Source organism: Miniopterus schreibersii (genome assembly GCF_964146895.1).
Source record: "Miniopterus schreibersii genome assembly, chromosome: 8".
NCBI lineage: Eukaryota > Metazoa > Chordata > Mammalia > Chiroptera > Miniopteridae > Miniopterus > Miniopterus schreibersii.
Window position 1 is genome coordinate 43,923,059 of NC_138109.1, and position 27,403 is coordinate 43,950,461.

At 35.7% G+C, this 27,403-nt stretch overlaps 1 protein-coding gene across 1 annotated transcript in view; it reads left to right on the top strand.

The window, feature by feature from the left end:
- Positions 1-27,403, top strand: part of LRRC7 (leucine rich repeat containing 7) — a 396,137-nt gene that overhangs the window by 322,558 nt on the left and 46,176 nt on the right. The window contains exons 21-22 of the mRNA XM_081144600.1: positions 1,840-3,517; positions 16,566-16,685. Coding sequence (XP_081000726.1) covers positions 1,840-3,517; positions 16,566-16,685 — 1,798 coding nt within the window. The remainder of the gene's footprint in view (positions 1-1,839; positions 3,518-16,565; positions 16,686-27,403) is intronic.

Below are 27,403 nucleotides of genomic sequence, written 5' to 3' on the forward strand. Positions count from 1 at the left end.
CCCTCTTTTCTTTTCCCAAATGCTTATTTTCAGCCACTTTAAAAAATGAAATACTCTTAACTTTGGACTTGTATCAGCACATGAGTGATATAGAAGACAGAAGGGGCAGGTAAGCAAATGTAGTCCCCTAGGATTTCCAAGAGCATCTTGACCCCATTTTATAAAGCAAAACTATTATTTAAGGGAGAGATGGTAGGAGATTAAAAACAGGTCGAGATTATAGGACAAAAAAATTAAAAATCAAAAATTGTTTTCAATACTTATTATATGCATGTAGGCATTTCACCATTCAAAATGGTGTTATGGATTAAAGTACGATACATGTAAAGCCCTTATATGCCTAGTACAAAGTAAACATTCAATAAATTTTTCATTACCATCATCATTTTATCACCAACTGGAAAAGTTAGAATATAGATAAAAGTATTTAGTCTTTCCAAACTGGATTATCTCCATTTTACAGATGAAAACAACTAAACCACAGACCACAATAAAGTGACTCAATGAGATAGTATTTGGTCAGTTCTGAGTCCCTTATTTTATAACTTGCTGCTATAAATAGCAAATAAAAATAATCATATGATATAGGTAGTCAATGACTTTTATTCATATTTTACTGGTAACATTACTACTGTTGGCAATAAATTCTTTGGCAATTAATAAATAACTCTTTCTATACATTGATGCCCATGGTAATATTAACTCTTAACTCTATAAATTTATTATTTGTGATAAAACTGATATTGATTTAGGTACTTTTTTTTATTAGCAAAAGCACTTAAAAGTCTTTTTCTCAGTGATAAAATATATATAATTCAATATTACTATTGTGCAAATGGTTTAGAATAAATTTAGAAAAATAAGCATCTTCTAGACATACTGTGGTCACTGGTGTGAACATGTCGATGACCAAAAGTCAAGTAATTATGATATGATATGATATAATGTAATGTAATTAATGTAATGTAATAATATAACAATGTTATATAATAGCTCATAATACAATTTATATTATAGAAAACAATGCATGAGTATATTCCGTATGCAGTGGATTTAATATTTTCAATACCTGGCCTTCGAATAAACTTTATTTGAAGATAGTTTGGGTTTACTAGGTATACCAAGCATTTATAAACGAGTAGTTTATAAATATACTGATTCAAAAATTCCAAGAATTGGGACCAGGGATCAGGTGATTCTAACTACCAGACAGGCTTCAAGACCATTGCTGAAGATCTATATAGTTCATTCAGTCATTCAGTCATACATTCAACAAATATATATATTTTTTATGTCTTTATTGGTTTCAAAGAGGGGAAGGGAGAGGGAGAGATAGAAACATCCATGATGAGAGAGTCATTGATCGGCTGCCTCCTGCATGCCCCCCGCAGGAGAACGAGCCCACAACCTGGGCACATGCCCTGACTGGGAATCGAACCTCAGTCTCCTGGATCCTAGGTCGATGCTCAGCCGTTGAGCCACATCCGGGCTGGGCTCAACAAATCTATTTTTAATGCCCACTTTCTACCAGCCACTATGCTGGGCCTGAAGAAAAAAAAAATATCTGCCCTCATGAATTTACATTCTAGCAAAGGACATACACAATAAATATAATAGGTAAGTAAAATATATATGTTAGAAGCTGATGATTACTAGGAAGAAAGCAAAGTCTGAGCAGGGTAAAGGGTGGATTTTTTAGACCTGAAGGAGTAATGCTGTCTCAATCATAAGTGGGGTATGGGGGAATGATCAGTTCAACCAAGGATGGTGGCATTCTGGGCTGCTTGTTCTCTTTCTGGGGAAGACCCATATTCATACTTCTTCCCATTATCTTCACAGGATTGCACCATCTTTCCCACAACCTCTCGATTCAAAGCCATTACTCAGCCAGCGGGAAGCTGTTCCCCCAGGGAATCTACCACAGCGTCCTGACCGGCTGCCAATGAGTGACACCTTCACTGACAACTGGACTGATGGCTCACATTATGATAACACAGGGTTTGTTGCAGAGGAAACCGCCGGCGAGAATGCCAACAGTAACCCTCTCTTAAGTTCAAAATCTAGAAATGCACCTTCCCATGGACGCAGGCCTTTGATTAGGCAGGAGAGGATTGTCGGTGTGCCCCTGGAACTGGAGCAGTCTGCAAGCAGACACGTGCCGGAAACAGAAGTGCCTCCTTCCAATCCTTGGCAGAACTGGACCAGGACCCCTAGTCCTTTTGAAGACAGGACTGCTTTCCCTTCCAAATTAGAGACGCCCCCCACCAACAGCCCACTGCCTGAAAGGAAAGAACATATAAAAGACTCTGTTGAAATTCCTAGCCCTTTTTCTCCAGGAGCACCATGGGAGTATCACGATTCCAATCCCAACAGGAGTCTTACTAACGTCTTTTCTCAAATCCACTGCCGCCCAGAATCTTCTAAAGGCATTCCCATGAGCAAAAGCACAGAGAGGCTTTCCCCACTAATGAAAGACATCAAGTCCAACAAATTCAAAAAGTCGCAGAGTATCGACGAAATTGACATCGGTACATACAAGGTTTATAACATACCGTTAGAAAACTATGCTTCTGGAAGTGATCACTTAGGAAGCCATGAACGACCAGATAAAATGTTGGGACCAGAGCATGTCATGTCCAGTATGTCTCGAAGCCAGTCAGTCCCGATGCTGGATGACGAGATGCTCACTTATGGAAGTAGCAAAGGGCCTCAACAACAGAAAGCTTCCATGACAAAGAAAGTCTATCAATTTGACCAAAGCTTCAATCCCCAAGGAGCAGTGGAAGTTAAAGCTGAAAAGAGGATACCACCGCCTTTTCAACACAATTCTGAATACTTGCAACAGCCCAGCAAAAACATCGCCAAGGATTTGATCAGTCCGAGAGCTTACAGAGGATACCCACCAATGGAGCAGATGTTTTCATTTTCTCAGCCGTCTGTTAATGAGGATGCTGTGGTGAATGCCCAGTTTGCAAGCCAAGGTGCCAGGGCAGGCTTCTTGAGAAGAGCTGACTCCCTGGTGAGCTCCACAGAAATGGCCATGTTTAGAAGGGTCAGTGAACCTCATGAGCTGCCTCCGAGTGATAGGTACGGCAGGCCTCCGTATAGGGGAGGTCTGGATCGCCAGAGCAGCGTTTCAGTGACTGAGTCCCAGTTCCTGAAAAGGAATGGCAGGTATGAAGACGAACACCCTTCATATCAAGAAGTGAAAGCTCAGGCGGGAAGTTTTCCAGTTAAAAACCTTACCCAGAGGAGGCCATTGTCTGCAAGAAGCTACAGTACAGAGAGTTACGGTGCCTCCCAAACCAGGCCAGTTTCAGCTAGGCCTACTATGGCAGCTCTTTTGGAAAAAATACCATCTGACTATAACTTGGGTAACTATGGTGACAAGCCATCAGATAACAGTGATATAAAGACGAGGCCTACTCCTGTGAAGGGAGAGGAGAGCTGTGGTAAAATGCCTGCAGACTGGAGACAACAGCTGCTTAGACATATAGAAGCTAGAAGGTTAGACAGGGTATGTTTGGCCTTTCTCTGTAAGAATATCCCGCCTGCCTTTAGTTTACTTTATTGGCATTTCTAAGTACGTGTAGTGAAGCATGTACTACATGAATGAATAGATGATCGGCATTTTATTTATCTTTATATTGTGGGGAATTGATCATAATAGTTTTTCTTGGATATTGTTTAATGCTCTTTGAGATTCCATAACCTATAGGTGAGTTATTTATCAAATCGAGCCTACGTATTGTTAGTAAGGCAGAATTTTACTTTATTACACGGGATGGTGCTTCAATCGCTTTCTAGCCATTAAGGCAAAATGCCTCTCCTAGGACACAGAACTGTTCTCTAGTGACCTAAAGAGTATAATTTTTATTGAATCCATAAAAAGTGAGTATTTTGCCCCTTTCTGCACAAACCTACTTTTACTAAAGTCAGGTCTAATTTGCTTATAAAATTTGCATATAGTTATCACTATGGGACCACTAAATTTATTACTACTTCAAATGAGCAATAGTCTTCCCAACAAGAAACAGAGAAATAAAATAAGAAGAAATTGAATGCCCTCCTAAACATTATTTTATTTAATAAAAATCCTGCCCTTTAGAATGTTAGTCTTTATATAGGAAGAAATGTTTAAATTCAAATCATACTACAGACAACAGAAATAGATGATGTCTTTATGAAGACTATAAATGTACAAATTTAGTGTGTGTGTTGCAGCAAAAAAGGGAATTTAATACCAATTCAGATAAAAATTGAGTCACAATGAAGCGTGGAATATATAATTATTGAGGAGTAAAATTATATATATATATATATATATATATATATATATATATAAAAAGCCTAGAGTTAATTTTTGTTGCCTACTAATTTCTCTCTAAAAGAAATCTGCTTTCATTTTCTAGAACTATGATCAGTGACCATACTGAATGTCCTTTGTGACTTTGATATAGAAGCCTTTGTGTCCTCTGCATTGACCTTAGAATCTAAAACTCTTTTTAAAAATAAGGCCTTTTCTCATTTTATAGGTTTAAAATCTTAAGTGTAAATTGGGACTCTGGGTAATAATATATTATTGGGATGTTTCACTTAATAGTTTTATTATTTTATTTGGTGTCCTGCTAAAAGCACAGGTCACTGGGTTTATTATATATTTCTTTAATATTGAATTTTGTGTTTTCAGGTATACTCTTTTTAAATAATTATATTGTTTGTAGGTCGTGTCTACATGACAAGAAAACTATTATTTTTAGGGAAAGAGTAAACTAATAAATGTGGGAGTGGGTGTCAGTTTCTCAATGTGGAAATTGGTTCTGCCTTGCCAAATATTTCATCAGAATGTCTGTTTCAAATAGGTGTGCTCAGTCCCATTGAAGGGAGCCTCATCAAAGCCTCATGCCTGGCTGTCAGTGGGAGACACCTGGTCGGTTGTCACCATTCCTTACCTCAAGTTATTCCCTCCATGTAGACAGATAACTTGGAGGGCAAAAATACTTGGGGCCAAATAATACAGTACAGTTTGGAAATTCTGGACTTGTGTAGACACGACCATATGTAACAGGGTAAGATGAACTAGTCAAGAAAGGTTATAAGAAGCTTTTTGGAGCATATGTACAATGATTAGTAATTTGAGGCAACAGAGGAGTGAGTGGAAACAAAGCATAAAAAGAAAAGACAAATTCTGAACATTTGGTACCATCATTTATTTACTGGTTTCCCAGCTAAATGGTTTCTCTTCTTTGATCAGAGCTACTGAAAAGTAGGTGACCCCTCTAATTGGAGTAGGAATTTGGAGGGAGGAAGATAAGACTGTGGAAGGGAGTTTTGGATCACCAGAAATCTGGAGGCCCTGCCTATCCCAGGTCCAGATAAATAAAAGTAAACCCATGTATTCTCATTGCTGTGACAGCACTTCCTTTTTTAATTAGCCTCCATGTATTCCTTATTTGGTTATAATTTTCTTACTCTGTCTTTCATTTTTCAGAGCAATTTCAATGCACATTCAATAGCTTCTCATTTAATTTTAAAACATTAAACTACCTAAGATTATTGCTTCAAGTCATTGGGTCCTAGAAGCTCTTCCTCTTGTTTTCTCCAAGTGACATCTCTTTCCCCCTCTCAGTCGAGTTACTGAGCTATTCAGGCTGTATCTTACTTGAAACTCAGCTACTCAGCGAGATGAATTCAGGGTACTGAAGCACAGACTTGTTACGTAAAACTAGTTTTGACATAGCTGTGCTACTGAACATTCTGTCCAAAGTCAGACTGCACCAGAGACATGGTGTGCTGCTTTCCCAGTGAGATTTAGTTGAGCAATTTGAACCCTGGAAATCAAATAGTTACACTGGATCTATAATATCTTTGTCCAGTCCTCATAAAACAGAACTGCCTGCAGGCCTGGACACTGGATAAGCTCAACAGCCCAGCATAATGTTGGTTAAAGATCTCATTTGGTACTTGCAGAGGCAGCTCCAAGTACTGCCCTTAATAAAAGATGCTTGTTTTCTCCTTTCGATTAAGCTCAAGGCTCAGGTTTGTACCACAGAGCCCCATTGTGACTGAGAGAATTTAAAACATGAACCCATGTGTCTGAGACTGCTGCTCTTCTATAGGAGCTGATAGAGCACTAGATTAGAGTGGTTCTAAACCATAAGGAATCATTCGAGTGCTAGATTGAACTTTTCAATGACCTTTTCAATTTTGGCATAGTGACAATGTCTGGATGAAACAATCTAAAATCCATAACAAATATAATTGGTAGATAAAGCACACTATCAGGAGTATAATAGTCTTCCAGTTGAGTTCAGTAAAACTTTGATGCTAAAAACCATTACTTTGCAAATAATGCCCTAGAGTAGAATAGCTGTCTACTGTTAATGTTTAATACTATTTAGTTTTTTAAAAGGATACTAACTTAACTTCTGTAGATTTTTTTTTTCAAAATAAGAGAATTACTTAAAGGACCAAATGCTGAATTATTACATTCCGTGATATGTGGGAAGAGGTGATTGTACCGATGAAACCTATTTGATGTCCTGGCATTCAAAATGTCTTAACTTTTAAATGAAGTTCTGTAGAAAAAATTAACTTTCAGAAACTTAGAATAACTTTAGATGGGTAGCCACAACAAAAATATCACCAATTTTCAGTTTTCATAGTTATTTAGGTACATTATATAAATAGTATTAATAGTTCAAATCATAATTCCTTTAGTTTCATTATGCAGTTTCTCCAATTTAAATGCAATTTTTAAGAAACAAAAAAAAAAGAATATTTGGATCCTTATACAATTTATTTGATTGGTTTGACTAAATTAATCAGTAAATTCAGTCAGCAAGTGGTCATATTGAATGAGTATTTTGACCAGCTCTTTTTCTGAGTTGCTGTAATTAAGCCTGTAGACTTGAGAAATAAAGGAGACTGATTTTGGCTTTAACACAGCAGTTATTCGTTTTAAGGCAGAATTAGAAGCTAGTATTTGTCTTTTGTATGTAATGAACTCATACTGTGAAAGAGAACATGAGATTTGCAGCTGACAAAATTTGATTGACTTCACTGTTAAAATTTTTAATTAACAGACCACCACAGATAAACATTTGTCCAAAATCACTACTATCATGATATATGAGATAGATTTCTATGCCTTTGAGTTAGCAGCAAATGTAAAACAGAATGTATCTTTGCTTTTTGTCTTCTCTGTAGTTTTGGATGGTACTCATGTGCATAACTAACACTGTTTACGTATGCTTCTGTGTGACTGAGTGCATGTTTTCAAAAGAAAGTTACTGTTTGCTCGCTTAAAGTTAAATGTTATAAATTTAAACCTGTTCATGTAATAATCAGTTTGTTGAGCATGTGTTCACACCCTGTCACATGATTATTTCCTCTACTCAGAATGCTGCTTACAAACACAACACAGTTAACCTTGGCATGCTGCCCTATGGAGGTATTTCAGCAATGCATGCAGGCAGAAGCATGACTTTAAACTTGCAGACTAAGTCTAAATTTGATCTACAAGAACTACCTCTTCAGAAAGTAAGTATGGACTGCCCTACATGTGTCAGCATACCAAAGCCAATTAATGTCATTCGTACACTTAATGTGTTTAGGCTGTACATACAACCCTGCTTACTGACTCTCACGAGTCCACAAAGCACAGGGCAGGTAATGTAGAGCCTGAACTCTTCTTAGCTGCTAAATGAGTATTTGTAGCTAGACTGATTATCAGGTTCCTGCTTTGTAGCTTTGCTTTTTGGATTGAGCAGGTACATGGCTTTTTGTGTTGCTTTGTCTCATTTTTCATATTATTCATTTTCTTTTTCTTTTATTCTTCGTTTTTTCCATATATATTTTTTTGAGAGAGCCCTAACTTCTCTTGCTGATGCAGTCTACGAACAGAGCTAAAAATTATTATTAGATTTCTGTTGATTCCTTTGGAAAAGACAGAGTCCTGTATTAGAAGGGAAATGAAGTGATCGACACTTCTAAATGCTTTTTCAGCCCATTTTCTTCGCAGGAAGTATTACACAGAAGTAAAACATGAGAAACAAGTTTGTGGCTTCACCAGCAAATTGTTACTCAACCCAAGCTAATGAAAAAGTAGCAAGTTCACGTCATTTTAAAAGAATATGTAGGCTCATTTGAAAGGGGATACACTACAAGAGGAAACATTTCCATTGTCAAAGGAACATTTCTGCTCGGTTTATTCAGGCAGAGCTGAGAATGGGCATTTTACTTGTTTCAACTGATGAATGCCTTCTGTCTTGGTTACATTTTGATGGAGACTAATGAGTCATTTTTACATAATATGTCATTATGACTTTATTATTAATAGAGTCATTAGCCTAGTAATTTTTATGGGGGGAAAAAAAAGCAGCGCAAAGTGGGGATAACAGAATGGCGTAGCTTCCAAACACTTCTCTCCTAATAAAATTAATGACCATATGGAACAAACTCCCATCCCAGCAAAAGGAGGGTCGAAAGACTTCAAATTCATGTTGTATTGTTGAATTAGTCTTGATAATAATCCCTAACTCTGGATTGTTTGCTTCCTACTGTGAGTAGAGAAATAAAATCAAAGAGGCATTTATATTCACAGCTTTATCATCACTTTGGAAAAAAACTAAGTTAAGAACATTTGAATGTTGTTTTTCCTATCTTGGGTCTCCTGTTGCAAGACCAGTGGTGAGTGAGTAACTTTCTCTCCAGGGAGGAATTTTTGCCAATGTTCGTGATAGAACCACTCCCTCTACAGCCGGTTTCAAAGTACTAACTTAACTTCACTGGTCTCAGATTGGGGCTGAGTACAGATGGTTTGCACGAGCTAATACAATGTGCCACTATCAGCAAGACCCTTTTGGCTGAGCCCCAGCTTTGATGGACCCTGCTCTTCATGGTCTCTGGGATGCACAGGGCTCTCATCCTCTGCCCTAATGAAAAGAGAGGCCTTGAACTTATTTGCACTAAGTAATAGGTGAGCTATCGCAGTTTTAATAGGCACCTTTCCTGGAGGGCTTGACAATTAATAGAAAGGAAACCCTTAAACTAAAATGATAGAATTTCAAAATTCAGGGAGATTTGATGGAAGCTATTGCTTAATCCCTTAAAGTTACACCATATAAATATCTCCTTATTTTGCCTAATTTTTAGCCCTATTTACTCATCAATCTATAGAATACAGATAAATTCAGTGCTGAAAATGGTAATATACTTTGAAGCACTCTTTCTATATGTCTAAATTATCTCCAGATATAATTTAGGTACCTCTGTATTGCTACATTAATTTTCTGATGCTGTTTGGGGCACCCTAGACAATGACTTCATTAATGATTACTATATCTCTAGGATGATCTATAACAGAAATATTTCAGAGTTATAATATTTAGAGACTCTTTAACCTTCCTCGGTTGGGCACAGAAATGATCTAAAGGAATCCTCTTTGGAAGCTACATTCAACTTCAAACCAAGAATAATTAAATTATTGAAAGACTCCATTTGAAAATGAATTATAATCAATACTGCATTATCCACACAAAAAGAGAAAGAGAAGGCAAGGGGATAGAAAAGGAACACAGGTAGGACAACTATTGTCATCAAAAGATTTTATGACCCAAAATTATCAGTTTAAGGCCTCTAAACTTTAAGCCTTTTAGGCATCTGGGACAACTTTCTTACCCTGCAGCCACTGCAGGAGCTTCACGTGTGGGCACTGGTGGTGCTCACTCAGTTTTGAGACTTCTCCAGCCTCTGCTTCCTTCCATGGATTCCAGTCTAAATCTCCACCCCTTCACCTTTGAGTAGGTACATCTGTTCAGCAGAGCTTCTGTAACTAGAAAATTTATCTGGTTTTTCTGCCAGGCTTTCCCGTCACTCTCTCTTAAGATGTAGCCTCTCCGATTCTCCCTTAGATCCACTGACCATTGTTGCTAACTGGTCCCATGCTTGAGGCTCAGTTTCCCTAAACTCTACAGGAAAGGAGATAGACAAAAATGATTTCCCTCTGATTTAAAAATGCACAAAAATCAATTACAACACTTGTCTTGCTACTTAAGATAATAAAAATTAATATCATATATTTATGATTTCTTTGCAGTCCCTGAGTGTTTGTTAGCCACGAGAATTCCACTAAAATACAAAATAAGATCAATTTATAAGCACACGTTTTCAGCAGATAAAATTGGCAAAGCTGTTCATTTTCTCATGGAAATCCTGGAGCTCTCTTTTTATTCATAAAATCCCTGAATGATAATACTGGCCATCTCTAGTTAGGTGCTATGGCAGGTGGCTCTAGGGTGTCCTAGAAAGAATGAAGTACCCTAAGGAATCTAACGTTTTTCATGTATTACAAGTTAAGCAAGGAAAATAAAGGTGCAGCATACTTTTGGGCGGTGGTGCCCTCCCTAGGGAACATTCAGTGGCTGAAATCCAGACTCTTTTCCCACGCTCCCTGCTTGCCAAGCCTTACCTCTGGCAATTAGCAGAAAGGACCGCCTTTGTGTATTTCCTCAGTAAGACACACTGAGCCTGTCTTTTTGTAAGTTATGCCCCCAGAAAAGGGAGCCTTTTTGTGATTCCTTCCTTCCCCCATCCTCTCCATTTTGGTAATTGACAGAAAGGCACCATCTGTGTGAGCTGAGATCCTGACTCAGCACATTATTATTTATTTTTTTTGTATTTTCTTTTTTTAGTTTACCAAAACATACCTAGTTAATTTTTCCTCAAGTCTCTTTAAATAAATTTGTAGTAAGCTAATTAAAGGATATAACTATCTGTGAATGAAGACTGAAAAACTCTGTACTATAAAGTATTTGCACAGTGAATATTTAAGTGGGCAGAAAGGGAAGGCTCTCCCAGATTTTGCTATGAGTTTTGAATGTTCCTAATGTTTTTATATTTATTACATACCAGGTTGGGTATTGTACATTTTTTCATGAATTATGAGCTAAATATAGGTTTTTTGTACTATAAACAGGAAATTACATTTTCTAATGCAATTTTATAGAGCCCCTTAAGATATTAAAAGAATGCGAATAAATACAACAAAATTAGTTTAGTAAACTTAATTTTCTTTAATATTTTCATTTATTGATAATGTTTCCAATTTCATAAAAAGTTAATGGTACTTGTGATCAGAACATTTAAGACAAAGATCAGCTATTAAATTATAAAATTTTTATATTTTCTATTTATTCATTCATTCATTCATTTACTCATTTATCATTTATTGACTGCTTCTCCAAAAAGCATTTAAGGCAACTTTCTATGATGTTATTAATGATTCTGTGTGCTTCTTCGGATGTGTTCTGTTGTAACTGAACTTAGCTATTGTCTTGAAATTTTATGTTATCAGAGACCAATATAATACAGTTGACCCTGAACAACATGGGTTTAATGTGCACAGGTCCACTGACATCTGAGTCTTTTTCAACAAATACTGTAAATATATTTTCTCTTCCTTACGACTTTCTTAATGACATTTTATTTACCCTAGCTTACTTTATTGTATGAATGTAGTGTATAATACACATATGCAAAATATGTGTTAGTCAACTATGTGTTATCGGTAAGGCTACCAGTCAACAGTAGGCTATTAGAAATTAAGTTTGGGGGGAGTTAAAAGTTATATGTGGATTTTCAACTGCATGGGAGTGGGCATCCCAACCCCGTGTTCAAGGGTCAGCAGTATTGTAAAATGTCAATTCAAACTACCATTTTTATTATCAAAATTAATGGTAGAATAAATACTTTGATAAAAGAAAAATAAAAAATAGGCTTTATTGAGATTCTACTATGTACCTGGTACCATGAGGTACTTTAAATGTGTTTTTTCACACAACTCTTACAAAAACCCTCATGGAAAGTATTTCTCTTCATTGTATAGATGAGAAATCTGAGACTCATGTATCCCAGAAAAGAAGTCACCTGTATTTTTACTGTTTTACTATTGTAGCCCCTGCACCTAGCATAGTGACAGCTAGAGTTTGAGTCTAATTCTGTGTGGCACCCAGGTCCCTGCTGTTTACTGTGACGATGCCTTCTCAAATGCTTGTAAAAACATTTCCTTAGAACCTAACTCACAACAGCTGATAAAGCTCTTTTATACACACTATTATCTCACATAATCTTCATAACAATTCAGAAAAGTAGATATCATGAGGTGAAGAAAAGAATACACAAGTAGAATATTAATTTATCCAAAACATACCATGACCCAAATCATTCCCTTTGTACTCCAGATCCATGCTTTCTTAGTTAACTGAGCTTGCTAAACGCTAATAGTTACTTTGCACATTTAAGATCCACTCATACTTCGTGAGCACTCAGTATCACCGAGAAATATGCTTGGTAGCAATGAAAAGCCAAAGGATGTGAACCCAGGAAAATCATAAATTAATCATCCATGCTACTGCAGCCCCAGAGACAAGCAGGGATGGGGAAGAAATCGTTGGCCTCTCCTAACTCCCCACCTGCAGGTGTCCAGCTGCCAATATAAATAGCATGGTCTCTTCTACCCTGGAGCAATTGGTAATTTGTTTCCTTTTCTTTTTTATTAACTTCTACCACCATAATATTATACCATAGCACCTAGTGCTTATTGGCTTATTAAAACAGACACTAATATAAATTATAATTTCAAGGGAAGGGATGCTGAAATTATGGAAATATATGTATTAAATAATCTTTTCATAGAATTTTGCCTGGAAGAAAATGCCTCAGTATCTGTTTTATTAGTTGATACTCATTCCACTATAATCTGAATTAGGTAAATTTAGATAGCAATGTTAGCACCTAAACGATTTTAAAAATTCTATGCCCTTTACTACTGGATCTATGCAGATGACTCAGAATCAAATTGTACCAGCATTTTATATGCATTTACTTACCCTAGTTCCAAAGGTTAGTTACTTAATGCCTTGCTTTTTTCTGAAAGCAAAGCAAGATTTATGTAGCACCTTGGAGCAATTTATGCCTCTAGCTTCTGTTAATCTTGCTGCATTTATTATTGGCTACCTACCCTCAAGAAGGATTCTTTCAACTTTCAAATTATGCAAAATGCTTTTGTCTTATAAACCACATACATTTTCATAGGCAGTAGCTAAAATTACCAAAATAATGATAGTACCCATACAGATGCTTCTTCATCATTACTATAAAACCCTGGTTTAAGAATCATCTGGATGTTATTTTACCATCTTCAGATTGAACCCTGTGGTGGTATAATAGTTTAGATACAAACTTGGCATATATTTATCTTTATAATACCTACTTTTTTCAAAAAAAATATGCAAGAAAATAATATAACAATAATTTCACTAGAAATACTTGGGGGGGAAATATTTTAAAGCATTTTTTGAATCTATGGTAATGCCTATCGTGAACTATGTGAAAATTACTGAGCAAAATAGATCCTTGAGTTCTTAAATGATATACCCCACTTTGCAAAGTGCCAAATTATAATACCACACTTATATAGTTTCTCCAACAAAATGCAGTAAGTGAATTTCCCAAGCTTTTATTACACCCATCAAATTAGCAGATGAGAGCAAAGCCACTGGGTCAGCTAAGTCCATTACTCTTATATGTGAATCCTGTACACACCCATGTACTCACATATGGACACATATATACACACATGTATGCACACACTCATATATATATTCATACATACACAGAGAGAGACACACATAAACACACATATTCATGCACATTTACATCTCAGCAAAATTAGAAATTACTTCTTCCAATAGATACATGTGATCATTCACAGAAGTCAGGATCCTAAATGTTAAATCTACAAAGGTCCATAGCAATCTTTGGGAGCAGCATCTATTCAGTAAAACTTTTACCAGCATTACTGAATTTCTTAAATAAAATTTTTGATTTTTCACTAAATCACCCTGACCATTTTCTCTATTATTTTGAAATATTAAAGATCTACAGAATTTAGAAGCGCAGACAGTGATGCAAGGTGATGATTTTCCATGTCCATGTCTTTTAGATTTAATTGGTTATATGTGGTGAGAATAAGAAGATTTATTCTTAACCTTTTAAAGTATCTAAATCAAATGTCTAGAATGTGGTGCTAAAAATAATTGAATGAATAACTGAACCTCAATTTGGTTATTTTCTCTGAAATAATAAATTTCAACAGTAATAACTTCATTACTATTTTTTACATTTTTCAATTGCTCCTTTTAACCTTCTATGGAATTTTAACAACTGAGCAACTCCATTCATACACAGTTCAGTAGCACTTTATCAAAAGTAAAGTACAATTTTTTGTTAATAACCATGCTCATTTTGGGAAAGAATGTGAACCTATCATATAATTCTCTTTTGGTTCCCCCTTCCCAAACATGAATAAATTGTTCCCATGGTCTATTTCTGCAAACTTACATCACCCTTAGGGTGTCTTAAAAACAAAAAGACCAGAAATTTCTTGAAATTAATAAAGAAAATTGTTTTCAGGCAATTTCTTTAAGTTTGCTGTCTGGCGAAAGTATTTTTTTATGTGCGTGCATATTTATGTTTTCTTTGGCCGTAATAAAACGAAATTGGTACAGTTGCTGATCCTAACTTTAAAATGAAATAGAATAGTTTCTAAACTAATGAAGAACCTATATCATCATGATATTAGGAATTTAACTAAAGAGTTTTAGTTTTTTTTCACACCAGAAGGAATCTTGCAATTCTCAGTTGCTCTCTGTGACTAGGAGTCATGTCTATAGTGATCCTTCTGGCCAACCGAACTAAGTTAAGTGGAAGAAAGAGAAATGGGGTGATATGGAGAAAAAAAAAAATACCTGTGTTAAATTCTGGCCACGTCTCAAAAATCTGTGTTGCATAGACCTAGCCAGATGAACACATTGATTTTCCCACTTCACTGGCAAAGAAACCAAGCCAGAAAAAGCATGGGCTTGTAATGCCTACCCTGAATAATTATATTTTAACTGCTTAATTTTAATAACTTGAGTTGTCATATTTTAATATCTAGAAAAATTGTGTGTGGACATATGCAAACATATTAATCTGGAAAAGGTAAAAATTAGAAAAATAATGCTTAAAGACAGACAGATGGACATTAAATACTTATCTGGTTATTTTCAAGTAATACATTCTTTAAATGTTATCTATGTTTGGTTTCCAAAGAAACACAAGGAAATTAATTCCTACCTAACCCAGGAGCTTCAGTTCATTACCTTTTTTCATACTTTCTGATAGGCGCATGAAAAAGAAATTCACATGGCCAAAGTATAAGAAGAAAATTGAGTTAGCTCCTTACTTTTCACTATGTCCATTAGACCTTAGGAAAGCTTCATCTAGTGTCATAATAAATCTTATTTTCAAATAGTTCCAAGCAATGCTTTGTAAAAATTCATGTAGTCAGAATATAGATAAGGTGGTTATATAATGATTTTCTAAAGGAGACAACTAGGACTATTTCCATATAATCAGATGAAACCTGGCAAGCAGCCCATCTCTGCCATGTTATAAAGAGAATGGTCTGGTTCTTCCATTCTAGCTTTGAAAGACAGTACCTCAGAGTAAAGCTGCACATACACACTCTAGCCTGGCTTTATTTATCTGTAGTGATCCTTCAAAACATCTACATAAAATGGAACAGGGAACACTAAACATAATATCTCACCCATAAGAACTCCCCAGGAAACCAAGTAGTTAGCACGTGTGTATCCTGTAGGTTAGGGGAGAAGAAAGCTTTTGTGAAAAATTAATCTGCTTTCAGAAGAAAAATATCCCACTATTTTATCCCTCCATGGTGTGTGATTACTTGCTATTACTCAGGGCAGACTACGGAGGATGCCCCCACATAAATAATAATAAAGGGAATTATTATTTATTTAAAATAATAAGCAGTAAATCAAAAAATAAAATATATATGAAGAGTTTAAACTTTAATGCATAAGTGACCTATATAAATAAATTTAGAATTAAAAGTCATGATTTATTTACACTGTGATTCCAATGGTACAATGATTTTATGTTTTAATTTTTCCCTCAAAGCTATCTGTAGATAATGTTATATAACCATGAATCGGCCACTAGGCTAGTGTTAACACTATTTTGGTTTTAATGCAAGACATATGCTCCCAGAATCAGTACAGCCTTATAAACTGTGTTTTAGGCTATGGTTTGGAATATTAGAAGTTATATACTGTGTTTATATGGTATCAATTTATACTCTAAATAGTAATATCATACAAAGAAACAAGCAAGTATTAAATGTTGTGGTTTCTATCAGTTGGTTAATTTTATTATGATTATTTTTATTTGGGTACTGTGAATACTCTAAACTTTTCTTTAAAATTTAGTAAATAACTCTAAGATTGTTATTTTAGTTGAATTTCTTGCTGTTTCAAAAAAACTGTCGATATAGAATTTTTTACTGAGTAAAAATTGTATAATAATCCAGTTCATGACATATGTTTTTCTGCAATTAAACAAAATTAATTTTACCATAATCATTAGGGACTCTCTTCAGAAAACTATGATAAACTTCTATTGCATCACTAAAGAATGCCATACCATTTTTGCAATAGACCCCGTCCCAGCAAAGCAACATTTTAGACAATGGACAAGAAGATCTATCTCCTAGCGGCCAATGGAATCCTTATCCTCTTGGGAGGCGGGATGTACCTCCGGACACCATTACTAAAAAGGTAAACAACTTTAAGTTAATGGCACCAACCATGAACCTTGCACATCCATTGTACTCCATATCTTGTGTCTTAACATCATTTCTAGCTTTGTGATAAATTTAAGCTAAATATCATCTCACTATAAGAAGATTGGTGAACTGTAAGTGCACTGGAAAGGATGAAAAATGAACATCGCCAAATGTTCAGAACTGGTAATAAATTTTTGTAAACAACACTCTGCCCCTTCTCTGCAGATACTAGCTCGTCCTACTAGTGCCTAACACCCATCTTTGAAGTGCAAGTACAGGAAGTTGTGCAACATATGCTTCTGACTCTCTTGGCTTCAGGGTTATGGTGTAGCCAATTTGCATGAAATGAAATTTGACTATAAAAGTTGTAGTCCTTCATTCATCCAATAATTCACTTAATAAACCGGGTGCCGCACAGCACCATGTTTTGAGCAGCTGCTAGATGCTGGGGAACAGAAATGATAAGATATGGTGTCTTACCCTTAGGATCTTTTAGTCTAGTGAGATAAGCTGAGTAATAAGTAGGTAATTTTAAGACTATATGTTGAATTGCCGTAAGAGCTTTAAAAAAGACTGAGAAGACAATTGCAAGGTATATGAGGGACGAGGGATTATATTCCAGAATATATATTTTTTAACTCCTACAAATTAATAAATCATACAATAGAATGTTTTAAAAAATGGGAAAATACATGAGGAATCAGAAGAGTAAATAAATATCTTAAAAACAATCTTTTAATCAAGGAAATGCAAAAAAGATCCTATTTTTTACTTGCCAGATTTGGAAAATCTAAGCAAGTCTGAAAAAACTGACGTTGTTTGCAAGTATAAGAGCAATGGAAACTCTTTCATGCTGCTTGTGGGAAGAAAAAGGACACTTATAAAGCTAAACATGCACATACTCTACATTCCAACAATTTTCTTCCTGAGATGATGTTCTAGAAAAACTCCTGTATGTGTTATTCAAGACATTTGTAGTGTTTAGAATACCTGAAAATTGGAAAAACCCAATGAGTACCACCAGGAAAGTGTATACATAGATTCTGTTACACGAAGAAATACTTTACAACATGGAAATTAGTTAACTGCAATTATGATAATGTGTATAAATTTTAAAAAGGTAATTTGAGTGAAAAATGAGTTTCAGAAGATGTCACACATCAAAAATACCATATTTATAAATCTCAAAAATAAGCAAAACTGAATACATTATTTAGGCATAAGTACATGAGTGAGAAAAGTAATTTTATAAAGAAATGATTAACAAAAACTTTAGGATTGTTGTTATCTCTAAAGGGGAAAGTGGGTAGGATGAGGTAGATGGTATTATTGGTACTTTTCTATTCCTTAAGTTGAATTGTGGTTCTTACACTCTGGTTCTTCAGTTCATGACTGTTCATTTTATAAATGTGCTTCATAATTTACATATACACTACATAATCACAAACTTTCTTTGTAACCTAGGTGATGATTTTCCCCTTGATGATGACTTCAGTACTTGTAATATATATAAAATATCAGATTATTCACCCCAAATAATTGTTAACATCCTAATTTGCAGGTGTTACACATGTGATTAATCTGGCTGTTGAGTAATATTCAGCAGTACAAGTAACTATAATATGGTGTGATTAGTGCTGTGAAAATGGGATACAGCTCTATGAGGGTACCTGTTTAGTAAAGAAACTAAAGGAAGTTGAGAATGAAGAGTGGTGTAAAATAAAGCTGTAGGGATAATCAGAAGCCAACTCACGCTGAGCTTTATTGTGACGGAAGTGGGAAGGGAAACACGGAACTCTTTTAAACAGGGCAAATACATGATTTAAAGAGCACTGGTAGCTTTTCAGAGAATGAGTTGGAGAGGAGAAAGACTAGAGGCAATTGAGCCAGTTAAGAAACTTCTATTGTCATCCAGGGGAGAGTAGATGGAAGCAGTAAGGTGGTGGAGAGAAATGCATAAATTCAGTATATTCTTAAACATTACACTGGACATGGGGCATAAGAGATAAACTGCAGTTCCAAGATTGATACCCAGGTTTCTAATTTGGGCAACTGATGATATGCACTGAGATGGGAAACACAAAAAGAGAAAATGGAAATGGAGGAGAAAGGGGGCTTAAGTTTTAATATGTTGATTTGATGTATTGCTGGGACATCTGAGTGGAGTTGTTCCATTCAGAAGAGAAATCTTAGCTGGAGGTACAAACTTAGCCATCATCAAATGGAGCCGTGAGTGAGATAGACAGATGACAATGAACTCCACGAACACCAACATTTAGTTTTCAGCTATATAATATTAAATCCTTTGGTTATTTCCCCCACACACACTCTTCCATTCATACTGTTGACTTTATCCTAAAATTGGTTCCCCTCATTACAGAGTAAATAGAAACAGAGCCCTAAAAAACTCAAGGAAGGAGTTGCCTTTTGAACGAAAAGACAGAATTATGGTGGCCTCTGGAAGGGGATATTTAAAACGGCAGTCACCGACCATATCTAGACTGATGGGAGGAGGCCATTGGTGAAGAGGAAGTTGGAAAGCTCAGGGAAAGAGGGAAATCTGCTGCTTTATGAGGAAGGAGGAGGGGATGAAACTGATGGAAGCTGAAGGAGTGCCTACCAGAGCCTCGGGCAGATTGCTGACCAGAGGAGCCACATGCATATATGTAACTGCACAGGACTACTATAATTTTCCCATACGAGGAAAGCCTTGTTCATTTATCACTCTAGATGGAACTAAGAGGTGTTTACAGTGTACATCCATACATCCATTTTACATGAAGTCTATTTTCAGAGTCCGTAATATCGTGTTTAATCATACCATCAATACAAATCATGACGATCATTTTCTTCCTTCTCTATGTGCTTTAATAACCCCATGCAATCCTATATATTGATTAGACATTTGTGGGTTAGTTAACTTTATTAATGGCTAGAATAATTGTTTAATCTATCTGAAAACTTTATTTACCATTTATACTTCTTGTCAAATTGAAATAATATTCTATGGCTTTAAATTTTTATCGTGCCTTTTATGTGTAAACTCATTTGTATATTCTTCCTACTATCATGATTAGTATTTTCTTTTTTTTTAAAATATATCTTTATTGATTTCAGAGAGAGGAAAGGAGAGGGAGAGAGAGAGACAGAAACATCAATGATGAGAGAGTCATTGATCGGCTGCAGCCCACAACCAGGGCATGTGCCCTGACCGGGAATCGAACCCTGATCGCCTGGATCCTAGGTCGATGCTTAACCGCTGAGCCACGCCCGGCTGGGCATGATTAGTATTTTCTGACTACCCCATGTTATAGTTCTGAGATTTCAGAATCTATAAATAGATATGACTACCTATTACCTCACAGAGTAGAGAGAATAAAGAACGTTTTAAATATTCAAATTTAGTTTTATATTATATATCAATTTAATATTCAGTGAGAATTAACCTAAGGAAATGAAAATGGTAATGAGATTATTTGCCTGGACTGCAGGATTTACCAAAATAGGTGTGAGAATTGTACTATTATCTATTGGGTTTATATTTATTCTATAATGAATGTGGTTTTTTAATCAGTGTTACTTTTGCGGATGTCGTGAAGTGAGTAGTCATTAGGCTAGACAGGGTAAGAGTAGAAAATTAGAAATTGAACTACAAGTGGAATGGAGAACGAAAGGAAAGTAAGAGATGAAGAAGTCTTAGCCAGCACCCTGTTTGAGTCTTTTTCTCAAAGTCTCTGCAGATTTTTTTAATAGTTATCTCTGTGCCTACAGATACTACTATGATGCTACTATTGTGATATTACTACTATGTAGTACTAGTAATGTGACACTACTGTAATCAGAAAATACTGTGACACTGCAGAGTCAGTGGGAAATCCCTTTTAGAAAGGCTTTATTGAACTTGGGGCTCTCTGTTCTGGCTATTACAGCTCTTTGGTTGAACTAATACTCATGGCTATGACTAGCGGTACTTCAAGTACTGTAGTAGAACAAATGTAGGTACTCGCCAAGCTGTGGGTCCAGGGATGGAGGCACATAAAATAATTAGATGAAAAGTGTTTATCTATCAGAAAGAATTTTGTTCCTGTATCTGTCACAGGCCTATGTGCGGCAGCCGCTTAATCCACGGCAAAATGTTGAGGGTGTTACATCCTAACTTTTTTGTATAATGGTGTAATAGAAGGTGTAGCTTTAAATTTTCTCTTACTATGTCAGTCTCCAAAATTTCAAATTCTGATTTCCATTAATTCAAAAAGTCTGAGAATCACTACTAGAAGAACAAGCCACAGCTGTATAAATCTCCCCCTGAATTCAAGGCAGTACTATTCGAGCACTTTAAGAATTGCTGTTACAACCTTGCAATGGCAGAAAACTGCAGTGGTTTCAGAAGGAGTATCTTTATTTGAGAGCCCTATCACCTCACTGCCTTCACTGCTGCAGTCTGTTGGATTGTGCTGTAGTCACCATGCTAAGAACTATTGTGTACCATGTATTAAATATTACTCTCTGCCGGGCATTGTGCTGAATGCTTTAATGCATTTCTTCTTCCACTCCTCACAACCATCAGATGAGGTAAGCAGTGTTATTGCTACCCACTTTATGAAAGAAAACACTGAGTTTAGGTTTTCTCAGCTAGAGACTTAAGAGTTTAGGTTCAGTTACTTGCCAAGATCACACAGGTGACTAGATATTTTAGATTATTTTCCTCTATGTAACAGAAAAGAATATGAAGGTCATAGTATAAAATAAAAAATGAAAACAATGTTTATTTTAAATCAGACATTATATGATTTGGTAGAATCCTCCACAGGAATCACAAGGCTGTTTTTTCCTGATTCTGAAACGGCAAACTCTTTTAAAAGTATTGAGAGTCTTAAATAGGTTAAATACCTCTGAGGAGATTTAAAATTGAAGGATAATGCTGTCATGATATGTTAAAGTGTTGGGTCAGAAAACCACTGCAGCAAAAAGACTAAAGTGACGTGTTAAAACAAATAAAACAAAATAAATCCCTTCTGGAAAGAGTAACTAAGAGACTTTAAAGCCCTAGCGATATTAAATCTGAAAACTTGTTAATATGTAGGGACTGGCCACTCAAAGGCCTCTTTTAGCATTGTCTCTTTAGCATGACTCTTCTCCCCAAGTGGCCACTATTCTAGGTTTGGTGCACAATGATTTGGCAGTTAGAATAGTAAAGATGGGTTTCAAGAGTCAAAATCAGGAGAGACACAGTTGAGGAGAAAGTATTAAAAATACAGCTAATTTAGTCTTGGCTCACCAACTTGCCCCTTAGACTGATTTTGCCCATGACTTTCTCATATCTGCAATGCCAGCCATTGCTTGTAATCTCTGAGGTATACTCAGGAACTCATTCCAGGAAACTAAAAGAAATTATATGTGTTTTTTAGTCATTTTCATTTTTTTTTTCTTTCTTTCGCAGGCCCCCCCAAATTGGAATTTCTGCTTTTTCAGACTATATTAAGATTTTTTTTAAAACAGTGTGGTGATTGCAGGGGGTCGGGGAGGGGGAGGTGGAAGAGGGTATAGGGGAGATAAATGGTGATGGAAAATTTTTTTAAAAAATAAATAATAAATTAATAAATTAATTTTTATTAAATTTCTAGGAAGGAATATTCCTTATTTTAATTTTGGCATTCATCATATTTCTTAGTATAATGCATCTTACTGTTTCTCTTAGTACATATTTAGAAGGATAAAGCCTAAAAGATCTTTCGCAAGCTTAAGTTGTTTTGTTATTGATCATATGACAAAGTCACCAATTCTGTTTTTAAAACAACTGAGTCAAATTACTTCTGGGATTGATTTTGCACTTGGAAACAAAAGTCAGACCATTGTAGAACTTTTCAGAGAGTAAGAATAAACTGATGCTATTTTTTTTTTAAATATATCTTTATTGACTTCAGAGAGAGGAAAGGAGAGGGAGAGAGACAGATAGAAACATCAACGATGAGAGAGTCATTGATCGGCTGCAGCCCGCAACCCGGGCATGTGCCCTGACCAGGAATCGAACCCCAATCTCCTGGATCCTAGGTCGATGCTCAACCGCTGAGCCACGCCTGGCAGGGCACTGATGCTATTTTTAAATAAGAAATAAATGTTTAAAGGTACTACATTAAAAAAAAAAAAATCAATGTAACCTATGCATTTAGCAATTTAAACACATTTTATTATGCTATAAAAATTTTATCTAAATTATAATAAAGTTTTAATCATAGAAAAGTAGTTTTCTCCAAACCTCTTGCCATTAAAAACAAACATTGCTACCAGTACTACCTGTGACACTGGAATAAAAATAGCTACCAGTCTTGGCTTTTGCAGTTTAACTGAGACTGGGCAATGATACTGTTGGAATCCCTTACACCAAAGGTGGAGGGGAAGGTGGATGTAGCTCATTTACATAGAAATAGAAGAAAGTCTGGAATGGATCAGAAAGAGAGGTGAAGACTTAAATATTGAAAAACATCAGGATGGCAGAAAGCAGAGTAAATATTGAGGCTGTAATTGAGCAAGGCAAGATGTGAAAGAAGCAGATATGAAAATCAATTGGGTAAACCTTACACATAAAAGATAAGAGACAGGGAAACAGAAATGTTTCTTATTTCCTCCAACAACGTCAAATTCAAGAATGTCTGTTTTAATTTAAAGTAAAATTGAGTTTAAAAACTGATTCTAAAACTTGAGCGATTGTCAGTGCCATACACTCTCCTTTTGTACAGAAGGAAATACATCAGGTAGTTAACTTTTGCCTGAGGCTTTGTATTTTTTTCCTCCCAAAGCAATATACGTTATTACCAAAGAACTCCCAGGAGGAATGCCTTGGTCTCATCAGTCCATCAGCAAATGAGAACCACCTTCTCTATCACTGTGAGTGATGCGAAGCGCAATCCAGGCTCCCTCTTTTCCTACTCTCTTCCCTAAGCCTCATTTTTCACCTCTGATGGGAGCAAATTTTGCACTGGTTAGAGTGAATTTTTCTTCTGGTAGACCGGGCCATCACTGAAACTCAAAACCAGATTGGAATCCTTTGTAATGAGTCATTTTGAACTCAAACGTTTTTCTAAACATTAGGAAAAGCGATCTTCCTGAGTCAGTGGGTAGGCTGAGATTCTCCTCGCTTCCCTCCTCCTGTTCCCATCACCCCCGCCCCTGTTGCTGTCACTTAGCACTTTGTATTGAGCAACATAAAGGCTACATTGGTATCCATGGCGCTGGCACATTCTCCAGAGGGTGCCGAGCTTCAGGAAGAAATAGTAGCCAAATGTATTCGCAGTTAGTGAGTTCTTGCCCAGAAAAAAAACAAGAAATGAGTCAGTGAAAGAGCAGGTTGATGAAGTCATACAATTATAGATTTTTAAATTACAAAAGAAGAAATCTTTTAGCATAATCTATTGCAGAGTTATTTTCTTGACCAAAAGCCACTTTTTTCAGGGGACAGAAATTTTAAAACGAGGGTGGAACGAACAGTGGGAAGATAGCAAATGTGCTCAAATAACAAATAACCTCTATTGCTTGCAGGTCTTTGAAAATGACACTCTCGGGTCTAAATCTACGTTAATGCAACTCCCCTGTCCTTAGAGGTGTCCAGAAATGATCTGGAACTGCTTATTTGTGTGAATTGTTAAGTGCCCACTCCTTCATTTTCCCATTTGGCTGAAAAAAGTTTTAAGCAACAGTTCCAATCATACCAGTTGCCTGGGAGGTGAACATACCCACTGTCCCAAATATCCCTCCAGGTTGGGAGGGTTTGGCAGTAGGAAAGGTAGGTAGGTGAAAATTATACTTTACGTGACTTTTGTGTTAAGAATCAATTATTGATGCCATTGCTAAGCATTTACCAAACACCCATTGGAGGCTCTTTGAAATATCTGGTGCTTATACTTAGTGACTAGATTAAGACACCCACTAATTTCCCCTGGCTAACAAATATACAACTCTTTCTCTACTAGACTAGCCTCCACATGGTCTTTATGGAACAAATAACAATTACTGTTTTAGGACAGGATAAAAAATGCATTGCTTGTGGTTATGCAAGTTAAAATATGTAGAATAATACAAAGAATGATTATAGGAATTATAAGCTAAGGGCTCAAATCTAATCTTGAGAATTTCAAGTTACACTCATTTTATGTTACCAGTATCAGAAAACTGTCATTTAGATTAATTAAATGTATTTTTTTTCTAAAACATAGTTTATTGATTGGTTATCATGTTACCTTTTCCAATAAGTCAGTGCAGCCATGCCTGTTGCTATATACTAAAGAAATAAGAACAAATACATCCAATTAGATTCAATGTCCCCCATAATTGCAAATTACGGATATAAAAGAGAGAAGGCTAAATATATATAAAGACTTGCTTGTTAAACAAAAATTAATTGCCAAAGCAAGAGTACTTGGCCTGTAGGAAGTCAAAATTTTATGAAAATGGGACCCCTCAGAGTTAGCTACATGTACTTAGTAATAGTAGCTGAATCAGGAAGAAGGGTTTGAAGAATCAATGAAATAATTTACTTAATGATCCATTTCAAATATTTATTTCATTAAACTGAACAGCTGGAATAATACGTGTTTAATCTGATAATTTTAGTATTATTTAATTCATAGATGTTTTTAAACTTACTCTATTTTATTATGTAACTAAGTTCTCAAAAATAATGCAGGTAGGAGGCTGTGAAAATGCAAATGGAAAAACTCTTCTCTAACATAAGCTAAAGTCACAGCTGAATAAAATATTGTTTAGTTTTACAGTCGATTTTTAAATTAGATCTTCTACTTAATACAACATTAATTCTTTAACTAACAAAGCACATCCCCTTATCTCCTAATACCCAGCAGCAATACAGCTGTCTCTAGTAGTGAAGACTTCACTGTCATAAAATCAGGAGATTGTTCTCCTCCAAACTGGCTCTAAATTACTTCCTTGATAAAAATGTAAACTTAAACAGTGTCTATCAAATGGCTATTAAGTCAGAGGTAGCATAAAAACTTGTCATAAACTAAAGCAATAGAAAGAGTGGCAGATTAAAACTACTTATTCCATCAATTCTTGACACACGTTCCTTAAAATTATTCTACTTCAGAAAATTGAGATAACTCAATCACATTTATACTGTCTTCATTTTGGAAGAAATCTAAAAGAGAAAAAAAAGCAGAACTAGTCCAATGCAATAAAAATGTCCATGATTGAGTATGTAAATTGAAGACCTAAACAACATGACAACTGGCAGATCAAGGATTGTTGCCAAGTAGAGAATGTCAAAATGATAAGATTCCATTTCTTGCCACTTGATTTTTATCTGACTTACTCTACTACCTATGGTTCTAAGGAATCTTATGGGTGACAGAAATGATTGTCAAACTTTTATTGTTATTGTTAACATTTTCCTTTTTATTTTATTTTAAGAGTGTGTAAATCAGCATCATCACAAAGCAAATTGTAGGTTGAAAACTGTAGACTTAGCTCTAATTTAATCATTTTTGCTGTTATGGATACTCCCTTTTTTTTCCCTTTTGGCTAATAATTTCTCATTCCATGGCTATGCTTTATAAGTTGACTTTTAACCATAGAAGAATGTGCTTATAGAGATTCAATAAGCCAGAAATAACTGCCTGCACATATCAGCCAGCTGCCATCCTATGGCATATATATGCACTGGAGGGCAAAGCCCTACTGCCTCACTTTTTACCTGTCATTTGAGGCACTGGAGTATATCATCAGTATTTGTTTTTTAAAAATTTAAGATCAGCAAATGTTTTTAATGCCCCCCCCCCCAAAATACTGCACTGTGCCAGCAGAATGCAGTATTGCCAAATCCCCAGGGCAGGGGAAAGAACACCTTCCTACCCCCCTCTCTTCCAAACTTCAGAGCTCCTTTCCATGTACTTGTTCAAGTTTGCCCTCTAATGCCTAAGTGGGAGAACATAGATTTTTGGCATCAAAACTGCCCTAGCTAAATACAAATAAAACAAGAAGAAAAAAACAAGCTTAATCATTTGGTTGTCACAGTCATAAAACAATACGTATTCGGCACTGTAAAGATGCTTAACATACACAGTCATCATCTTCACAACAATCCTGTGAAACAAGAAGGCAGGAGCATGGAATTGAGGAACACAAGATTGGAGCCCAGTGTGTCTGGTTCCACAGCCTAGTCTAACCACTGTATTCTACTAATATGATATATCCCTCCCACCCCACCCAACAACAAAAAATCAGAATACATTGTAGGATAGCCCTGTTGCAATAGTAACCCACCTTCAATATCAGGGATATATTTGATATATATTTAGCTTGTTCTTTTTGCCACAACTTGGAATTATTTCTTCTATTTCGCTGTTCAAAAGAGAGAGAAAACCCTGGCTCCAGTCATATATTTAAAAAGGATTTTAAGTCCCCTTCAATTTGCTCTTTGTGACCTACACAAATCCAATATTTTAAATATTCCTAAATGGGCTTGTTTTACAAGCCTTTGTTTTCTTTCATCTAAAACATGTACAGGTTCTTTACCTTTATGAATCTTGGAAGGAAGAGAATCAGGAGCTACCTACAGATCCTTCCATCATGTTGAATTTAGTTCCTTATGCTAATTTTGTTCAATAATTTAGCTCATCGAACCTCCTGATGATATCTTCTAAGATTCTTACCGCCCCTTTCTGTTTGATAGTCTCCATTTTCCACAAAATAACCTAA